This window comes from Pongo abelii, chromosome 10 (genome assembly GCF_028885655.2).
Source record: "Pongo abelii isolate AG06213 chromosome 10, NHGRI_mPonAbe1-v2.0_pri, whole genome shotgun sequence".
Classification (NCBI taxonomy): Eukaryota; Metazoa; Chordata; class Mammalia; order Primates; family Hominidae; genus Pongo; species Pongo abelii.
In genome coordinates, this window is record NC_071995.2 from 95293984 (window position 1) to 95316873 (window position 22890).

Below are 22890 nucleotides of genomic sequence, written 5' to 3' on the forward strand. Positions count from 1 at the left end.
TGGCCTGGGCTGATAGGAAGCGATTGCAAAGGGATCCTCCTCCATGCAGGGCAGAAGGGACTCTTCCTCCATCCTCCCCAATTCTTCTGAAGATGGTTATAGTACAAATTGTATCTGGACAAACTCTGGTAACACCTTTGGGTTAGGAAGAGAAAATAATTTTAAGTATTCAGTCAGAAAAAGAAAGTTTTCTGAAAAGGAACAAACACTGAACTGTTCTTAGTTTTTCTCTGCAGCATTAAAGACCAGATTACATTGGTCAAATATGTATGGAGTATTTTTTTCTTTTAGTTTAATTCATTTTTTTGAATAGGTAATTTATTCTCAAGAATCAAAACTCAAAAGGTACGAAAGGGTATCTTTCCATCTTCTCTGCAAGTGTCCAGTTCTCGGTTCCCCCCAGAAGCAATCAATTATTACCAGTCTATTAGTGTCCTATTCCTGCTGTAACGAATTACCACACATTTATTGTCTTTTGGTTCTGGAGGTCAGAAGTCCAAAATAGGTCTTATTGGGCTAATTCAGGTGTCACCAGGGATACATTATTCTAAAAGTTCTGAGGGAGAATCTGTTTCCTTGCATTTCCCAGCTTCCAGAGGCCACCTGAATTCCTTGGCTCATGGTCCCTCCCTTTATCTTCCAAGCCAGCAGCGTAGCATCTCCAAATCTCTCTGATCTGAAACATACTCCTCTGACTTCGTTTCTGCATATACAGACCCTGTGATTACATTAGGCCCACCTGGATGACCCAGGATAATCTCCTTATCTCAAAGTCAGTTGATAGGTGATTGGTGGGCAATCTATTTTTTTTTTTTTTTTTTTGAGATGGAGTTTCGCTCTTGTTGCCCAGGCTGGAGTGCAATGGCATAATCTCGGCTCACTGCAATCTCTGCCTCCTGAGTTCAAGTGATTCTCCTGCCTCAGCCTTCTGAGTAGCTGAGTTTACAGGCACCCACAACCATGCCCGGCTAATTTTTGTATTTTTAGTAGAGACAGGGTTTCACCATGTTGGCCAGGCTGGTCTCGAACTCCTGATCCACATGCCTCAGCTTCCCAAAGTGCTGGGATTACAGGCGTGAGCCACCATGCCCGGCCTGGTCTGCAATCTTAATTCTCCTTTGCCCTGTAATCTAACATATTCACAGATTCTGGGGATTAGACATGAACATCTTTAGGGGACCATCATTCTGCCTACCGGAGTCATTTTCTTGTGTTCCCCACCAGAGATATTACATGCTTATATCAACTGTCAGAGTTCCATTATAGAGGTCAGAATCCACTCCAGTTCATTCAAATAGAATGAGATTTATCAAAGGACTTTCAAAGTCAATGGGAGAGCTAAAGAAACAAATTCTAGGCTGTGTCCAGAAATGATTAAGCCACATGTAACTGGACCACCAAGGCACAGCTTTTGTTTGTTTCCTATATAGGAAACTGTAGATCAGGAATTTGTCTGAAGAATAGAAAGCCTCTGCTCAGCTGTAGGCTTAAAAACCACACTTCTTCTGCCAGAATCACACCAGCCAAAGAGATGCCTTGAATCACCTGTCTCCCTCATCACTTAACCCAGTTCCACCTCCAAGTCTTGCATGAATGCACTGAATTTATAATACCTAAAATTCCATCCAGGACAATAGTTGCAAGGAAATTTGGGAGGTGTCATTTTTATCTTCATAATTTCTTCAATATAGAAAAGCACATTTGGAATTTAAGATGGATGTTGAGTGAACCAACCTTGTATATGCACTGATACATTGACATATTTTTCCCTTAAAAATACAAATAGTGGTATAACTGTACAATAATAATGCTCCTTGCTCTTTTTTCTTTAAATTAATATAAATGTATCTTGACAATTTTTTCTTTTTTTTTTAAATTTTATTATTATTATACTTTAAGTTTTAGGGTACATGTGCACAACGTGCAGGTTTGTTACATATGTATACATGTGCCATGTTAGTGTGCTGCACCCATTAACTCGTCATTTATATTTAATAAATGGTGCTGGGAAAACTGGCTAGCCATATGTAGAAAGCTGAAACTGGATCCCTTCCTTACACCTTATACGAAAATTAATTCAAGATGGATTAAAGACTTAAATGTTAAACCTAAAACCATAAAAACCCCAGAAGAAAACCTAGGCAATACCATTCAGGACATAGGCATGGGCGAGGACTTCATGTCTAAAACACCAAAAGCAATGGCAACAAAAGCCAAAATTGACAAATGGGATCTAATTAAACTAAAGAGCTTCTGCACAGCAAAAGAAACTACCATCAGAGTGAACAGGCAACCTACAGAATGGGAGAAAATTTTTGCAACCTACTCATCTGACAAAGGGCTAATATCCAGACTCTATAATGAACTCAAACAAATTTACAAGAAAAAAACAAACAAACCCATCAGAAAGTGGGCGAAGGATACGAACAGACACTTCTTAAAAGAAGACATTTATGCAGCCAAAAAACACATGAAAAAATGCTCATCATCACTGGCCATCAGAGAAATGCAAATCAAAACCACAATGAGATACCATCTCACACCAGTTAGAATGGCAATCATTAAAAAGTCAGGAAATAACGGGTGCTGGAGAGGATGTGGAGAAATAGGAGCACTTTTACACTGTTGGTGGGACTGTAAACTAGTTCAACCATTGTGGAAGTCAGTGTGGCGATTCCTCAGGGATCTAGAACTAGAAATACCATTTGACCCAGCAATCCCATTACTGGGTATATACCCAATGGATTATAAATCATGCTGCTATAAAGACACATGCACACGTATGTTTATAGCAGCACTATTCACAATAGCAAAGACTTGGAACCAACCTAAATGTCCAACAACGATAGACTGTATTAAGAAAATGTGGCACATATACACCATAGAATACTATGCAGCCATAAAAAATGATGAGTTCATGTCCTTTGTAGGGACATGGATGAAGCTGGAAACCATCATTCTCAGCAAACTGTCGCAAGGACAAAAAACCAAACACCGCATGTTCTCACTCATAGGTGGGAATTGAACAATGAGAACACATGGACACAGGAAGGGGAACATCACACTCTGGGGACTGTTGTGGGGTTGGGGGAGAGGGGAGGGATAGCATTAGGAGACAATTTTTTTCAAATCATCACATAAGCAGCTTTTTCATGGCTGTATAATATTCCTTTGTATAGGTACAGAATAATTAAATTCATTAGTCTCTTTGATAGCTATTTATGTTGTTTCTACTCTTTTGCTATTACATTCATCTGTACATCTTATACATTTATATCATTTTGTACATAAGCTAGTATATCTATTGGGTCAATTCCCATAAAGCAAATGTCTAGATCAAAGGGTGGTTTCATTTGAGAATTTGATATTTTTTGCCAAAATCATTCCGAAAAGGTTATGCCACTTTGAACTCCTGTCAGCAGTTAATAAATGGTCTTTTTTCAACACCCTTACTGGCAAAGGTACATTATAAACATTTTTTAAACTTTTGTTGACATGGTGGGAGAAAAAAAGGTTCAAATTTAATTTACACATCTCTTGTGAGGACTAAGCTTGAACATCTTTTTGTGAACTCTCTGCTCATAATCTTTCCTGATTAAAAAAAAATTTGGCCTTTAAGTATTTGTAGAAGTCCTTTATTATGAAAATCAACATTTTAGTTGTGATATTTATAAATATAGCTTTCTAATTTTTCAGTTGTTACTTAACATTTTACATGATAGTTCTGTTCCATGAAGAAGTTATTTATTTCTATATAGTAGAAATTATTAATCTTTTTGATAGATTTTGGATTTCTGTCAGAGTTAGAAAAGTCCTCCCTACTCAGATTCTTTAAATAACTTATAGAAATCTATTTGGAATATGTAAAGTGTGACAAGTGGATATAAATTTAATTTTTACAGATGGCTACCCTATTTCTGTACTTTTCTTTCAGTTCTAATTCATCTGTCCATTTTGGTTTCAATACATTTTTTAAATTTTTGTAACCTTATAATAATATACTTACTATAAAGATAAGTCCCCATTAATTACTGTCTCTTGTGGCTTTTTTATGTGTTAAGTCTGGAAGCAGCTTGTCTAGTTCACAAAAAGTCCTGCTGTATTTTTATTGGGATTACGTTATATTTAGACATTAACTTAGAAATAACTTACACTTTTATTCTACTGAATCATCTTAACCAAGAATATTATATGCCCTTTATATTTTGTAGTTCACATCCCTTAGGGTGTTGTAACATTTTCTTCAAATAAATCTTGTACTTTTCTGGTTAGGTTTATTTTAGAGATGTTATCTTCTTATTGTATTGTTATTTTAAAAAATTATTTCTATTAGTTGTTTTTATGTACAGAGGCTATTGATGCCACTCTATTTACTTTATTATCCTTAGATATTTTCTCCACTTGGTCATCCATGAACAAGGTTGAAGTCACCAAATATTTTCTGTAAATAGTCAGATAGTAAATATTTAAGTCTACTTATTTAAGTCTTTATGGTCTCTGCTGAACCTACTCAACTTGCTGTTGTAGCATAAAGGAACCATCCTCACAGTGTAAATGAATGAGCATGGCTGTGTTCCATTAAAACTTTACTGTGGGCCAGGCACGGTGGCTCATGCCTGTAATCCTGACACTTTGGGAAGCCGAGGCGGGCAAATCATGAGGTCAGGAGTTTGAGGTCAGCCTGGCCAACATGGTGAAACCCCGTTTCTACTAAAAATACAAAAAATTAGCTGAGCATAGTGGCGGGCACCTGTAATCCCAGCTACTCCGGAGGCTGAGGCAGGAGAATCACTTGAACCTAGGAGGCGGAGGTTGCAGTGAGCTGACATGGCACTACTGCACTCCAGCCCGAGCAACAGAATGAGATTCTATCCCCCAACCAAAAAAAAAACTTTACTGTGGACATTGACATTTAAGTTTCATATGATTTTCATGTAACACAAAATATTATTCTTTTAATTTTTTCCCAACCATTAAAAATGTAACAACCATTTTTAGTTCATGAGTCCCACATAAACACGTGTGGCCAGATTTTGCCCATGGGCTAGAGTTTGACAACACCTGGACAAGGTGAACAGAGGTCCTCTGCTGCTCACATAATTGTTCCTCCTCTTATATCTGTAGTTTTTGTTTTTGTTGACAAGATGTTACTTGGACTATGAATATTCTTAAGTATTATATCTTTATTGTGAATGACACCCTTTAACATTATAAAGGTCCCACTTTTGTTTCACTTTTTGGCCAGAATTCTACCTTGTCTAATACTGACATCACAAATTTTGCTTTCTTTTGGTTTACATTTTCCTGCTACACCTTTTCCCATGTTTTTATTTTCAAACTTTTGAAATAATTTTATTTCAAATATGCTTTTACATAGGGCATAGAGTTGGGTTTTCTTTATCATAAGACCTGATAGTATTTTTCTTGTAATAGGTGATTTAAATGTAAATGTATTGATATGTGGGGTATGTTTGATGTTATTATTTCAGATCACTTTACAATATGTATACAACAAATTAGGAAACAAAAACAATAAAATTAGAAAGTTGTAATTTTAGGGGAAAAACTATTAGCCAACTTTTTCAGGAAAATTAGTTATAGCAAAAAGAAAACCTCTCACAAATGATAAGAAGAAAGTAACCACTGATGTTAAGAAATCAAATTTTTAAAGGTTTTTTTGGTTCAACTTTAAGCAAATTTGAAAACTTCTATATAACTTGTAATTTCCTGGGAAAATATAATTTACCCAGATTTACTTTAGGTTAAAAAAAATTAGACAAATCTATTAGTTTAGAAAACAATACAGTTCTATTAGAAATTAAAGCTGAAAAATTAAAATTCATTAATTTAAAAAGAATAGTAATAAACTAATTACCAGTTAACATAAATAGCATATTACAGATCTCATTAATGTCTGACTCAATAAAAGATAGTTGAATTCTCACACCTACTTCAGCCAATCTGCTGCAATATAATGTTTCAGTTGAAATAATTTTTAAAAAAATCCAGCCTCACACAGATATGTAGTTAGAAAATGGAGGAGTATTTCAACAGCCTTTTCAGATAATTGTGGATAGTCTTCTCTGAAACTAAACCAGAACTGGGTAAGCGGTAGTTTTTTAAAAGTTCATTCCAAAGTAGAATCTGAAATTATATCATTAAACTTTTTGAACTCTGTTATATCAAAATACATTAGTCTGTCTTGCTGTTGAATGACATCTTTTACCCATGCATGATTTTGTAACATTGTGTATTAGGCATTTGGAAAATACAGACTTCAAATATGCAGGTCTTCTAAACATGTATACATTTTATTGGACAATATAAAAAATGTTAAAATATCACCACAATTCCTATCAGAAAATTCTAAGTATTGAAAAGTTCATAGTGGTAGATATAAGTTTTCCAAAATTCTAAATCGTTACTTCAAAACTTGAATTTTATCTTTGGCAGCACACCCGTCAGTTATTTCCCTGGAAGTCAGGTATGCTTCTTTCATTTTTGAACAAATGTTTGCCTCCTACCTAAGTCTGAAAACACTTTGTCTTGTCAGCTGTTCTTTCAGTAAAAATGGCAGTCCATGAAAAAAAAAGTAAAAGTGTTCATTCAGCTTGCAACTCAAAGAATCACTTAAGTGCTTTTCCTGGAGACAGCCATTGTACTTCAGTATGCAGCAGGAGTGTTTTTTGTGTGCTTCCCATTTTATCACAGAAAAGATGAAAAAGGTGTGTGCTCAAGGGTCAATAGTTAATAACATTAACAACTTTTACTGCTTCATCAAAGATATTCTTTTTTTTTTTTTTTTGAGACGGACTTTCGCTCTTGTTACCCAGGCTGCTGGAGTGCAATGGCACAATCTCGCCTCCCTGCAACCTCCGCCTCCCGGGTTCAAGTGATTCTCCTGCCTCAGCCTCCTGAGTAGCTGGGATTACAGGCATGCGCCACCATGCCTGGCTAATTTTGTATTTTTAGTAGAGATGGGGTTTCTCCATGTTGGTCAGGCTGGTCTTGAACTCCTGCTCTCAGGAGATCCACCCGCCTCGGCCTCCCAAAGTGCTGGGATTACAGGTGTGAGCCACCATGCCTGGCCCATCAAGGATATTCTTAAATGAAACTGACATTTGAATCAATGTGTTCATTCTACTATGAGGGCATGGCAATGAAGAATGCAAGCACTGCTAGGATGGTTTGGTGCCACTACCTTCCTACATTTCTGCTAAGGCACTGGCCATTAAACTTACCATTGCCTTTGTGCCATCAATGCCAAATGCTAACACATTTGTTCCAGGATAAACCATTAGATTCAGAAAAAGTTGCCAATCATTCACATAGGAAGAGATCTTTGAATAGTTGGTGCTGATACTGTTAGACAAATATAAGCAAAACTGCAAGTCTAGCCACATCTGTAAATTTGAGCCATTTGTAGTACAACTGTTATGTACCCATACAAATTTTAAAAATAAAAACAAAAGGTAATCTAGGCATGCTTCTTTAAAAAGTTTTGAGCCATTTACAAAGCAAAAGTATAATTCTGCAGATGAGTTATGAACTGAGTCTTTATGTTTGCAGCTACATTTAAAATCTAACAAGTTATTTTATTATTGGAAAGTGCCATGATTTCATCGGCTAAATTTTTTTCCATGAGTGATTACTGCAAATGGAATATTTAGGTCTTAGACCTCAGGATGTGCATTCATCAGTGTCAACTGTATAAAATTTTATTAGTCTTTAGGTTTTTGTGTACATTTCTCTAACTAATGCATTTATCTAGCTTTGAGTTTGAAAGGCTGCAACAAATAATTTTTTTGGCTCATCACATATAGGTTTATAATTTTAAAATCTTTTTTCTTTAAACTATGAACAATTGGTCTCAAAATAATTCTTCAACTTGACTGGCACTATAATACTATTCAAAAGTGCACAGCTCACCATCAAGAAGTATGCTTTGCAATTTCTTCCTGAGATTTACATCTTAGTAGCATCACCTGTCTCCTTCTTTATACATTCTACTGGATTACAATTGCTTTGGGCATTATTCCACACATTTTGTGGCTTAGGATTTTTAGCTCTTCTCTGATTTACTGAAAATGGAATTTGTGTTTTTGTTACTTGTTTTCCTTGTTGTCTTGGGATAATTTTCAGGGGGAAAAAGGGATGTGCCAATATTATATGAATGTCTTCAAATTGGAAGTCACCACAAAATTGTTTTTTAAAAAATAAGTGTTTTACTCTATTATAAAATATATACAGAAAAGAACACAAATCATGGCCGGGTATGATGGCTCACGCCTATAATCCCAGCACATTGGGAGTCTGAGGTGGGCGGATCACCTGAGATCAGGAGTTCAAGACCAACCTGGCCAACATGGTGAAACCCCATCTCTACGAAAAATACAAAAATTAGCCAGGTGTGGGGGCAGGCACCTGTAATCCCAGCTACTCGGGAGGCTGAGGCAGGAGAATCTCTTGGATCCAGGAGGTAGAGGTCACAATGAGCTGAGATCGTGCCATCGCACTCCAGCCTGGGCAACAAGAGTGAATCTCCATCTCAAAAAAAAAAAAAAAAAAAAACCCACAAATTATGAATTTACAGCTTCATTAATTATCAGAAAGGAAACACCCATGTAACCATCACTAGGTCAAGAAATAGAATAAGACCAGCGCCCCAGAAGTCTACGTCATGTTCCCTTCTGGCCCCTAGCAACCTCTTTTCCTTCTGATTTGTAACAGATAGTTTGGCCAGCTTTTGAATTTTGTATACATGAAACCATATAGTCTGTATTCTTTTTTGTCTGACTTCTGTTCACCCCTATACTTGTGTGATTAATCCTTTTGGTGGGCATAATAGCACAATTTAGTGTCCATTCCACTGTTGGTAAACATTTGGGGTTATGAATAATGCTGCTATGAATATATTTGTATGTGACATTTTTGTGCACAGATGTATGCATTTTTATAATATGCCAAGGAATGGAATTGCTGGTCATAAGACATATATGTTTTTAGCCTTAGTGGGTATTGCCAAGAAGACCACTTAATCTTAATTGCAATTAAGATTTCACTACATGAAATCTTATATTAATTATATGTTTATTATTTATATATTAATTTATATATTAACATATATATTAATTATATATTTCACTACCTGACCAATCAAGTACAGGGCCTTATAAAGACTACAGTGGTTTACTTTTGGTGAACTTTTTTAAAAGAAAGTTTCTTGAGAACGCACCCCAGCACACAGGCTTGCAAATGAAGAAAGAAGTAGATGTAATATAGAAAAAAGAAAGGAAAGGAGGAAGAGAGGAAAGGGCCCTCAGTGTTGCCAGCTATGCAGTAGTCTAGAAATACGTCAGCACAAACTGGAGTGGCAAGTTCATGATCTCAAGTATGTCTTCAATAGCATGAATGGATTCTAGAATGACTAAAAAGCTAGATGATACTAGGAATACGGTGAAGAGTGCAAATATTACTTCTCTCAACAAGGAAGAAAAGACATTCAGAAATTCTAGGGAAAAATATTCTTTAAGAATTCATGATCCAAATATGAAGCGAATTGGAATATGGCCTTATTTAGAGACTGGTGTGAGTAAAAACAATCCATTTGACCTTTGTGCTGAGAATTTTATCCTTTGTGGGTCACAAGGTTTGACAGTGACCCTTAGTGAAAGTAATTTGATCATATTGAAGCAAACAATCCTTATACAATCATAATAATGTAAGTATCATTTATTGATTTTCAACTTATTGACAAAACAATGAAGGGTTTGTTACAGGTATAGAACAGAATGTAAATGTTACCAACTTTGGAAATAGAAAACCCAGCAAGGAGAAGACCATAAAGGGGTGCAGGTACTATTAGAACACAAAGGAAGACATCAAGAGATATGACCTGTATTTAGAGGAACCAGAAAGAGCTTTTAGAACATTGTTGATATATAAAAATAGGGGAACTAAAAATGGTGATATAACTATAAACATTTTGAAGTGAAGAGGAATGATTTTATGAGCTAATATTTCATCTGTCACAGAAAAAGTCACTAGATATATTTTCTAAAACTGATAGTTTAAGAAAATGCTATAAGGAAATTATTTTAAGAGTTGGAACTAACTACTAGAAGAACTAAAGTACAAATGGTTAAAATGCTTGTCTCTGGGAGAGGGAATTTTATTTTTGATTATGTAAATGTTTGACTTTGATCAAAATAAGCAGCATATTAAAAGATACATCATGTCAAATTGGATTATTTCCAGGAATGCAAATGTAATTCAACATTAGAAAATCTGTTGAACTAAGTCACTACTTTAATAGATTGAAAGAGAAAAATAATAATCATCTCAAATAGGTACAGAAAAATTCAATAAAATTCAACAACCATTTATGATTCTAAAACTGGGAATTAAAAAAATATTAATTTGAAAAAATTACAAGTAGGAAAACATGCCTACTGTATTTATAATAAATATTCAGATGCCAAAACTATTCCCTTTAAAATCAAGAGTAAGAAAATGCTATTATTACTTTGATTCACAATTGTTCTGGAAGTCCTACCCTGCACAATAATATAAGGAAAAGAAATAAGAAGTACAAAGAATGGGAAAGAAGAAAAAAACCATCATTCACTACAGATTATTCACATAGACACTTCCCAAGAAGTATAGGCAATAAAAATATTTAGCAAGGTTGCTGGATGTAAGATTTTATTTCTATACATTTTTAACAGAAAACATATTTTTAAAAGATGTTATTACAGTAGCTACAAAAACATATAAGACCTCTAGGGATTAATCTAACCAAAGTTGTGAAACAAATTATAAAATTTCATTGAAAGAGATAAGAAAACATACCATGTTTATAGTTAAGAAGACTCAGTATTGACAAATGCCAACTATTCTAAAAATGATTGATAGATTTAATGTAGTTCAGTAGTTCAGTAGTTTTATTTTGTGGAATTTGACAAAGTGATGCCAAAATTTATATGAAAGAACAAAAGGCAAGATTGGTCAAAAGATACCTGAAAAAGAACAACCTAGTGATTCCACATCCAAGTAATTTGTGCATGTATGCACCAGACAATATGTACTTAAATATTTATAGCAGCCTTATTCATAACAGTAAAGACCAAAATAAAACAAAATTAAAAAGAAATCACATGTCCATCAATGGTAGAATAGATAAATAAATTGTGGTATATTCCTATACTGAAATACTACATAATAACAAAAAATATCAGTGAATAACAGCTACCTGCATTAGCCTGGCTGAATTTTCAAAGCATAATGTTTAAAGGAAAAAGAAAATCATAGATAAATGCATGCAGTATGATTCTCTTCCTATAAAGTTCTAAAAAGATAAAGTTAACAATGTTTTATTTATTACATGTTATGTAATATATATGTTTAAAGACTGAAGGACAGATATGGGATTAGTAACACAAAATTTTGGATAGTGATTATTTCTGGGACATGAGCTCAGGCAGCGAGAGTGAAATGGAATTAGAGAGAGGCTTATAAGATACTCCCAAAGTACTAGGAATTTGTATTCCAAGGTGGGTGGTGAGTACATGGAGATTCATCTTATTCAAGAAAACATGCATAGGCCATTAACCGTAGAATATTTATCTTCCTTTTTTCGCTTCCCAGAGACAACCACTATTCTAATCAAATGTTATTTATGTGCGTGTATATATGTAAATGATACAAATAATCATATTGTTTTCAAACTTACATAAATGGTATCATACTCTATATCACCTGGAACCTGTTTGTTAACTCATTGTATGTTTTCAGGATCTATCCATCATTACTCTTATAATGCCCATTTTAAAGAAAAGTAAGAGGTCGGGCGCAGTGGCCCATGCCTGTAATCCCAGCACTTTGGAAGGCCGAGGCCGGTGAATCACCTGAGGTCGGGAGTTCGAGACCAGCCTGACCAACATGGAGAAACGCCGTTTCTACTAAAAACACAAAATTAACCGGGCATGGTGGCACATGCCTGTAATCCCAGTTACTCGGGAGGCTGAGGCAGGAGAATCGCTTGAACCCGGGAGGAGAAGGTTGCGGTGAGCCAAGATCGTGCCATTGCACTCCAGCCTGGGCAACAAAAGCGAAACTCCATCTCAAAAGAAAAAAAAAAAAGAAAAGTAAGAGTTAGAAAACCAAAAGCCCAGAGAGGCCCAAGGCACAGAGAGATTCAAGGTCACACACTAGTGAGTGTATAGCTGGGATTTGAACTGAGACTCCACACTATATTTTCTCCCTTATAGATGTAATTCATTCACTTTAAATGGCTTCAAATGATTAGACTCCTGTTTATATTTTAAAGTTTCCTTTTTTAATATTGCAAACAATACTTTGTGCAAAACTCTTGGTACACATATATGGGTATCTGCATTTTCAGTTTTCTTAGATCTTGCCAAATTGTTTTCCAAATAATTGTGCATTGCTCTCACAAGTAATGTGTGAACATTCCAATTTATTCACGCTATTATCAATATTTATTATTTTCAGATTTTGGTGTCTATCAGTTCCTAAGGGATATGAAATGCTATTTCATTTTAATTTGCATTTTTCTAATTTTTAGTGATGCTAAAAATTTTGGTCACTTGGGTTTACTTTTCTATGAATTGCCTGTTGATATTCTTTGCCCACTTTTTCTATGAATTGTCTGTTAAAATTGTGTTGCTTGACATTTGTTTGTTGATTGGTGCGAGGTGTTCACACATATTAGAGAAAGAGAGTTCATATGTATATATTTCAAATATCTTTTCTCAGTCTGTGGTTGGTCTTTTAACTTGGTGTTTGGTGTCTGTGTGATACAAAAGACTTTTAAATTGAACATAGTATCATGTGTCAGCATTTCCTTTATGAGCTGTGCTTTTTTTCTGTTCATGATTGTTTTTCAAGGAAAGCATAATATAATATTGTATTACAAAAAACGTTTTTCACTTTCAGATAACTACCAAGTCCTCTTCCAGACTTCCTGTACATTTTTGTACCAAAATGATGATATGTGTGACAGCACAGATGGTAGAAAAAAGACTCAGACCAAAGTGGATATTACATGGATCCTTCTACTGCGCTACTATATTCACCTTCAGAGGATTAATAATCTGAGCAAACTGCTAGGTAGGTTTTTTGATGTGTTAAGAGAGAACATATTTCTTTCTAATTCCCGTTTAAGTCATGTTTCTTGTTGAGAATTATAAGATACTTTTGACATCTTTCTGAGTGACTGTCATCAGAAGATGAAAATTTCATGGGTTCTTAACCTGGGATACATGCATCTTTGGATAGAATAGTATTTCAATGTAATTGGTTTCTTTAGAAATTCTATATATATTATTTCATACGTTTAAAAACATTATGATAAGGAGGCATCCAGAGGCTTTCCAAGACCACTGCCAAAGTTAAGAACTAGTGATTCCAATGTGGCAGTTTATGAAATGAACAAGATGACATTTTGGCTTTAGAGAAAAAGTGGTCCAGTAGCTGGTATGTCAAAGGGAAGAAATGCATGACTTCAGATGGCATATTAATTCCGTGGAGTTTTTTTTTTTAATCATTGGTGCTATCTAAAAAATATCCAGAAAAACTGATAAAATCTGCTTCACATCAGTCCCTCTTGTGATTGTGTGACATTGTTATGTTTTATCTGTGCTCATGATGTTGGTGATCCAGTGTTGCCCATCAGTGCAAACAGTCAGAAAAGACAATTTGACCCATGCCAGGGCACGGTGATGGGGAAACCAGCAAGGCAAATAGGCTGAGTCACGGGTTGCTAAGCACAGTTACCAGGAGCTAACAAGCCCTCTGAAAGGTGTCAGGACGAAAAGGTTCATGGTGATGGGGGCTAGAGCAAGGGAAGTTCAGAGCGAAAGGGCATGGACAAGAGCCAGTGCAGCCAGCCCTGGTGATCCCTTGCCCCTCAGCCACTCTGCTCACCTCTGAATTCACCTGCTGGCACTTCCCACCACAAGTGCCATGTCTTACTGCTTTTCTGCCCTGGGCTTTCTTTGAAGCTACTGAGGTTTGACCAGCCTGCAGACAGGGTTTCCACAGACACAGGAGTAACCTTCAGCTATTGAGGTAGGGAGCTCCTAGATAAACATACCAGCTTCTCAGTGTCTTGACAGGACAGTTCTACGTGGTTTGTCAGAAGGTCCCCAGTGGGACTGAGCCCTCACTGCCCAAGGCTGTAGCCCACTAATTTACTCACCCTTATTGGCTCTTTTTGTTTTCTCTGTCACACTTTGTCCATTCCCTCACTTGTGCTTCTTGAAATGACTTTTCAAATAAACTGTCTACAAATTCTTACCTTAGGATTTGTTTTAGGGGGAACCCAAAAGAAAACAGGTACATGGAATATATAGCACCATTGTTCATACCTAAAACTAAGCATTATCCTCATGTGCCTCTGAAATTTTCTTTGTTTTTTTATCTTTTTTTTTTTTTTTGTCACCCAGGCTGGTGCGCAGTGCTGTGATCTTGGCTCACTGCAACCTTCGCCTCCTGGGTTCAAGTGATTCTTCTGCCTCAGGCTCCTGAGTAGCTGGGATTACATGCATGTGCCACCATGCCCAGCTAATTTTTATATTTTTAGTAGAGATAGGGTTTCACTATTTTGGCTAGGCTGGTCTCAAACTCCTGACCTCAGGTGATCCTCCCACCTCAGCCTCCCAAAGTGCTGGGATTATAGGCATAAGCCACCACCCCTGGCCTGAAATTTTATTTCCTTCCGTGGCAAGAAACAATTCCATTAGTGTATAAGCCCTAAAAACAGAGGGAGGTCATTGGCAGCCTCTAGTGGAGGTGGGAATATGTAAAGATTGTGGTTAGTGAGCAAATACCAACAATATTGAGATCATCCCGTTTTCTAATATGAACCTAAACTAAGGTATTTTTCTTTCTTAAGCATCTGCAACACCAGTATCTGGAATTTCTTTGCCAGATGATACACTTCTCACATCCCTTTACAACTCTGAGTTGATTTTGCGCCAGAAAGAAGTGCATTTTTTCCTTAAAAAATTCTTACAGCTGTATTCTTCTTCTTGTATTGATGAATTTCCAAAAGAACTTCTTTGTCAACTGGAAAATCCCCCTCTTTCAGAAAAAGACTTACGTGAAGCATCTGCCAAGGTAACGTTTTTTTGAAACATGATATATTTACATAAAACTTCTTGGAATCATCATTATATTTCAGAAGGAAGCACATTAGCTTCCATGCTGGCACAAAGATTTCTACTTCTCTCAGAGTTCTAGGGAAGGCTCATTCCTGTGTTACCATGTGGATAGGCTAACCAAACATCCTGGGATTTTAGGACAGTTCACATTTCAATTGTTCAGTCTTGTTCTCATAAGTCTTTTAAAATGCCTCAGAAGTTTCTATATTCCTGCACAAAACAGCATCTCTCAAGCAAACATTTTGCCAAGAAGTTACACAAATTTCAGTATCATCACCCTATAAGAAAACTAGACTGAGAGTGTCTAAATCTGTGCCCAGTTTCTGTACTTTGGTTTTAAATGTGTGATAAAAATTATTCATTATGGGTACTTTTTGCAATTGTGAGTGTGAATAAATAATAGAGGTAACACTTTAAAATAAATTAAAAGTGTGAAGACTTTTTATTTGGAAAAGTGTTATTAAATTGGATACATTTTCCCAAGATATGTAATATGGAGACTTTTTAAGGTATTGATTGTAGAGACATAAAAAGAGGAATATAAATGGAGATTTTTAAAAATTAAAGCTACTAAAGTCTTGAATAATAGTAGTTTGGATAAACTTCCAAAATGAATGTGTTAAAAGACACTGAAAAAGTAAAGAATTTTACTTAAAAATAAGAATATGTATTTGAAATTTGGTATTCAACCAACCTATGTTGAATACCTACTGTGTGCCAGAGACACTGTTAGTTGGTGGAGAAAGAAAGGATGGATAAAGCATAGTCCCTGTACATATAGTCTCAGTGTGGTAGTAGAGAAACAGTGACAGAGTTAAAACAGAAGAAAGTTACTTTATTTCAGAGATGCTTTCTAAGAGAAAATGGCAGGATTAATACTAGCAGAAATAATGTGAAAATTAGTATATCTTAGTTTTACTTTCAATACTCTCATAGGGCTGATTGGCAAAGGATAGATGAAAAAGTGAGGTTTTTTTGTTTGTTTGTTTGTTTGTTTTTTTGAGACAGAGTCTCTCTCTGTCGCCCAGGCTGGAGTGCAGTGGTGTGATCTTGGCTCACTGCTGCCTCTGCCTCCTGGGTTCAAGCAATTCTCCTGTCTCAGCCTCCCGAAAAAGTGAGTTATTTAAGAGAGAGGTGATGAAGTCATGAAGCTTATGACACAAGAATGGAAAGGAAGAGATGGCTGTAAAACATATTTGCTTAAGTAACACTGAAAACAACAACAACAAAAACAGTTTTGTGACTCTTTGGAGCTGGAAAGTGAAGAGGAAATGACTAGAGCCTCTTGTACCATTTGGAACTACTGTCTGTGATCATTAGCGCATGGTAACATCATTAGCACATACAGGGGAGGCAGGAGGATGAGCACATTTTTCTGCTTCAGAGATACAGAATTTGAGATTCTTGTAGAAAACTCAAGTGAACATAGCATATTGTAAGCTTCCAATACATATATGTGAAATGAATAAGTTGTACAGAATTCTTTCAAAACTAGAAAAAAATTACTGATTTATTTTGAATTATCTCTACTTTGGACTTTACCATTGAACTCTTTAATTTTTATAGCTATAGATTTTCCCATATAAGGTATTTTCATGTTACTGTTACCAACTCTTCCAGAGAAGTTCCCAGAGAACTGAAAATGTGTCTTGTTCCAGAATGGTGACCCTTGCTTATCTTATCCTACTAGAATATAGCAACCTTATGTTTTCAGTAGATTAAATTATACATTTTTTTAAAAAATCACTCTCTTGAACATTCCTTCCCTACTCAAGAGAGTCAAATGACTGTTAATAAATTGTAAGTTTTTAAAAGTAATGGAAAAACCTATTAAGATATTTTTAAGAATCCAGTTAAAGAAATGATTCTCAGTTGGTGTTATGCAGTGGCCCTCAGTGCAGTGTATTGAAAGCACACTGGAAGATTTTTCAAATGACTTCCTCTCTCCTAGACACTGGGATATTGTGGCATGCCCGATGCTCAGCAACCCCATTCTGTGCCCAGATTCTAAATCATTCAGGAAATAAGAGAAAAGAGTAAAACAGATTGGGATTTAAAAATGCTCATCTTTGTGAGTGATGAAGTTGATATTATAGGATGTGGTTTATATTTATTGGTGAAATGATCTTTCTAGTAATGAGTACCAAAGTAGACAGATTTTCCAATCTGGCCCATATTATTGGGTCATTTCAGGCTCCTCACGTGGGGACAGGCTCCTTAAAATCTGTTGCGTGAGGAGCAGAGAGTGTTCACTTCCTGCAAACATTTTACTCCCAGGAAGAAAGTGCAGAAATAGGCATGCCCAAAGTTCTTTTTCCCAGATTCAGCAATCGAGGAACACTCCCCCATGGGAAGGAGTGACTGAGGAGGTGAACAGGCCAGGAAGGTAATGTGCATGTCTGGCCCTGCACACAGAAGGGCGCAGTGGGAGTAGAACAAAATCATTGCCATCTAACACCAGATTCAGATTCACCCCTCCTGGGAACTGAGACTATTTTTGAGGATTACTGCCAGGTGTCACAGATACCTCAGGCATTTTGGAGTAGGGGGCAGAGGACAGGAAGACTGAGAACAATAGTTTCAATTGATCTATTCTTGTGACTATTATGTAAGAGTTCAGAAACTAATAGGTGTGATTTCTTAAATATTGTTCTACAAGGAGCTCTGCTTGAGTATTTTAGTATTAAGGGCAGCCTATCATTACCCATTTCCTAAAGATTATGCTCCAGATGTTCAAGCTTGAATACATTGTAAATACAAGTGACATTTCTAATGGCAGCAGTGTTATCAAAGAGTTGTTTCACCCTGTTTGCTCTTTTTTGATATAATTAGTGTAACACTCCCCAGGATAATCAGCTCTGGAGATCACTGTCTCTTGCCTGACAGGTGAAGCCACCTCATCATATGTTCGTTTCACTGGGTTAGACAGCTAATGAGCATAAAGCCTTTCAGATTTATATATATATATATAAACTCCAAGCTTGGCTGATTTTTATAATAACATTTTTGAACCTTTAATCACTCAGGAGGCTATTTCAATCAAACTCATTCCATAATTTGATACTTAAACCTACTTTCTCCCACAAAGAAGTAGATGCCTTTCCAGAACAATCGTTGCTCCGTGTTGTGCTCATCAGTTGTGCGATTCTGCATGTTGTCAAGTCTTTCGGAGCTTTGTGATGGAAAAACAAAGGTGGCAAACAAGTTACATTAAAAATTCCCCAAAAAGAATATGATTAAAACTGTGCGTAATGCTGAGTTATTCATGCTTGGACTGTATGCCTGTGACAGTCAGTGTAAGGTTAAATATCTGACTAGCGTGAGCTGCTTTATTGTTTATAGGACTGTGGCAAACCAAGGTTCTCCTGGTAGGCCTGTTGTTTTATTTCTTTCAAAGAACAACAACAACAAAAAAGAATAAAAGTACTCAGTGTATAATTCATCAATTAGCATATGTAATGAATCCTCTTAGCAACTACATATTATAGTATTTGAAAGGTAATGGAACATTAAATACCTATTTTGATATTGACTCATGTTTATAATTTATCATTATTAGACTACTGTGCTAATAATGCACATATTGAAATAAAAGGTATTTTTACTTTTCAATACTTATCTAGTTATTGAATATGATTTGCTAAAATAGTTGTCAGAACCTCTGAAAATCACTCAGATATGAAGAAATTTAAGAAATTATTTTTTGAATTAATTATTTGATTTTTTTGATAAACTGCCTGACATAAAATTACTCTTAATTAAGCACTTACAAATGATGGTTTAACCCTGCTAATCTTGCTTATTGTCTATTTTGTTCATGCTTTTAGAAGCAAGGATTCTGGTTTATAATAGCCTTTTATGATTGTCTCTAGACATTTAGAAAACTTTTCACATTTAATATTACCTTTCAGTCAAAACATTTTTTCTTTTATCAGTAGACAACTTGAAAGGTCAGTGTTTTTATTTCCGTTTCTATTTTATTTTGAAGACTTAACATTCACAGTCATATTATATCTTGAATAGGCTCAGAAATAATGGGAGGGATAAAGCCTTATAGAAACACCAGGCATTTCTTTCTGGCCACTGACAAATACTCCTTGGTCATCAAACCTTGACAGGCCTTAGATATCAAAAAGACTGAAGTTAGAGGGACCACTTCCCAGCCGCCATGCTATAAGCTTGGGTATAACAAGAAGTTAATACGGAAAGTAGTTTGCACCTCATTGAAGAACGCCTTTTTTTTTTTTTTTTTTTTTTTTGAGACGGAGTCTCGCTCTGTCGCCCAGGCTGGAGTGCAGTGGCGTGATACCAGCTCACTGCAACCTCAGAAGGTCCTTTTTAGACTTGAAATATTATTTTTACTATTATTGTCTCTATGGCTAGCCTATTGTTTTGTTGATTATTAGCAGCTGTGCTTTGCTTTTTCAGCTACCTTAAACAACTAATTAAGTAATTTACCAAATTGGCAATTGCATTCTATACATTTATATTTCTTGAAGATTCCTCATTCAGTGACCAAAGTTGCATAAAAGAAGCTGGGCCCACATTCATCAAGGACCAAACTTACAAATCAGCCACATTCATTTAAGGAGAGGAGGATTTTAACTTTTCAGAGCAAGTGGGTTTTAGAGCAATGGATTTTAGACTTTGGAGCAAAATATGTCTTATTTTCCATATGGCATTGCAAAAAAAATACTATTGGAAAAATAAATAATAATTTATAACCACACCCTTAGTATATTCACCAGTAAAAAAACCAGAAACCAAATAGGTGTTCCTAGAAACAGTGGAAATGTTGAGACTGAAATCGTGGCATGGGCGTTTTCCCTGCTAGATCTTCACCCTGTAAGACTTACCAGAGTGGAAGGGATTTGTTGAGTTCACTGGGTTCTGAAGCATATACATTTCTTTTTCTTTTTTTTTTTTTTTGAGATGGAGTCTTGCCCTGTCGCCCATTCTGGAGTGCAGTGGCACGATCTCAGCTCACTGCAACCTCTGCCTCCCAGGTTCAAGCAATTCTCCTGCCTCAGCCTCCTGAGTAGCTGGGATTACAGGCGCATGTCACCATGCCCGGCTAATTTTTGTATTTCTTTAGTAGAGATGAGGTTTCACCACGTTGGCCAGACTGGTCTCGAACTCCTGACCATGTGATCCACCTGCCTCTGCCTCCCAAAGTGCTGGGATTACAGGCGTGAGCCACTGCACCTGACCAGTATATTTTTACTGTAGGAGAATCTTCTCTGTAGTAAGCCAGGGTTAGTTTTAAGATTTACCTCCATAAAATAAGCTGAGACAATCCCAGAATTTTTCAATATAGCCAAATAGTTTGTTTTATATATGTAACAAATTTATTACCAGTAATTAAACTGATGTTTTTGTTTGTTCCCTAGTTGTATCGCGATAGTTCTGTACAATCCATTTTATCTTTTAAGCCTGTTTCAAGCTCATCTTGTGTGGACATAACGCCAATAGAAATGGTAACACAAGCTTCAAACAAAGAACTTTGCTTTCAATGGTACATTCCTCCCCTGGATAGACCTCCCAAGGAGACAGAACCTATGGTATGTAATATAATTATGGAACTCAATCTTTCATTTATATATAAAGCTTAACTAGGCCATTATAACTTGGAGAGTAGAGGACATTCTCTTATCACATAGATGAGAACAGGTATCAATATATAATCTACATTGTCTAGTAGAATAAATTTGAAGATAACCAAGAAATCCGGGAAAGTCTGATTCAGGCTGATTATTTTTCTTTTTCCTGATCCCATAGGGAAAATTTTCAGTGTGTCACCATTATATATGATGCTTAACTTTTTTTTGGTAGTTATTCTTTATTATGTTAAAGAATTTTTTTACTGCTATTTTGCTAAGAATATTTACCATGAATATTTTATTGTATCTCTTAAGATGATTTTTGTAATTTTTCTTTTTAATATTTAGTTGATTTTATAATGTTAGATCAACGTTGTGTTTCTGAGATAAACTCAAATTGGTCATGATATATTTATTTTGCTGGATTCAGTTTGGTATTATTTGTATTAGATTTTTGCCTCTGTTTTCCAGAGTAATATTGGGCTATTTTTATACTATTCTTTTTAAAATTTTATTATTTTTTAATTTTAATAGGTTTTTGAGGAACAGATGGTATTTGGTTACATGGATAAGTTCTTTAGTAGTGATTTCTGAAATTTGGTGCACCCATCACCCGAGCAATGTACGCTGTACCCTGCCTCACCCCTCTCCCACCCTTTCCCCGGAGCCCCCAAAGTCTATTGTATCATTCTTATACATTTGCATCCTCATAGCTTAGCTCCTATCTCATGAGTCAGAACATATGATGTTTGGTTTTCCATTCCTTAGTTACTTCACTTAGAATAACAGTCTCCAATTCCATCCAGGTTGCTGTGAATGCCATTATTTCATTCCTTTTTATGGCTCATTAGTATTCCATGGTGTGTATGTGTGTGCATATATATATATCACATTTTCTTTATCCAGTCACTGATTGATGGGCATTTGGGCTGATTTCATATTTTTGCAATTGTGAATTGTGCTGCTATAAACATTCATGTGCAAGTATTTTTTTTTTTTTTTGTATAATGACTTCTTCCTCTGGGTAGTCAGTAGTAGGATTGCTGGTAGATCTATTTTTAATTCTTTAGGGAATTTCCACACTGTTTTCCATAGTGGTTGTACTAGTTTACAGTTCCACCAGCAGTGTAAAAGGGTTCCCTTTTCACCATATCCATGCCAACCTCTATTATGTTTTGATTTTTTGATTATGGCCATTCTTGCAGGAGCAAGATGGTATTTGCATTGTGGTTTTGGTTTGTATCTTCCTGATAATTAGTGATGTTGAGCATTGTTTCATGTTTGTCGGCCATTTGTATATCTTCTTTTGAGAATTGTCTATTCATGTCCTTAGCCCACTTTTTGATGGGATTGTTTCTTTTTTCTTGCTAGTTTGTTTGAGTTCCTTGTAGATTCTGGATATTAGTCCTTTGTCAGATGTACAGTTTGCGAAGATTTTCTTCCTCTCTGTGGGTTGTCTGATGATTATTTCTTTTGTTGTGCAGAAGCTATTTAGTTTAATTAAGTCCCATCTGTTTATCTTTGTTTTTGTTGCATTTCCTTTTGGGTTCTTGGTCATGAAGTCTTTGCCTAAGGCAGTATCTAGAAGGGTTTTTGTGATATTATCTTCTATAATTTTTATGATATCAGGTCTTAAATCTTTGATCCGTCTTGAGTTGATTTTTGTATAAGGTGAGAGATGAGGATCCAGTTTCATTCTTCTACATGTGGCTTGCCAATTATCCCAGCACCAGTTTTTGAAGAAGGTGTTCTTTCCCCACTTTATGTTTTTGTTTGCCTTATCAAACATCAGTTGACTATAAGTATTTGGCTTTATTTCTGGGTTCTGTATTGTTCCATTGGTCTATGTGCCTATTTTTATACCAGTGCCATGCTGTTTTGGTGACTATGGCCTTATAGTATAGTTTGAAGTTGGGTAATGTGATGCCTCCACATTTGTTCTTTTTGGTTAGTCTTGCTTTGGCTATGCTGGTTCTTTTTTGGTTCCACGTAAATTTTCGGATTTTTTTCTACTTCTTTGAAGAATGGCGGTGGTATTTTCATGGGAATTGCATTGAATTTGTAGATTGCTTTTGGCAGTATGATCATTTTCACAATATTGATTC

The 22890-nt window shown here is 35.8% G+C and overlaps 1 protein-coding gene across 3 annotated transcripts in view; it reads left to right on the forward strand.

The window, feature by feature from the left end:
• Positions 1-22890, forward strand: part of CFAP54 (cilia and flagella associated protein 54) — a 386240-nt gene that overhangs the window by 280210 nt on the left and 83140 nt on the right. For all 3 annotated transcript variants that reach the window (XM_054527528.1, XM_063712226.1, XM_063712225.1), the window contains 3 exons: positions 12958-13131; positions 14918-15141; positions 20576-20746. In XM_054527528.1, the coding sequence (XP_054383503.1) occupies positions 12958-13131; positions 14918-15141; positions 20576-20746 (569 nt within the window). The remainder of the gene's footprint in view (positions 1-12957; positions 13132-14917; positions 15142-20575; positions 20747-22890) is intronic.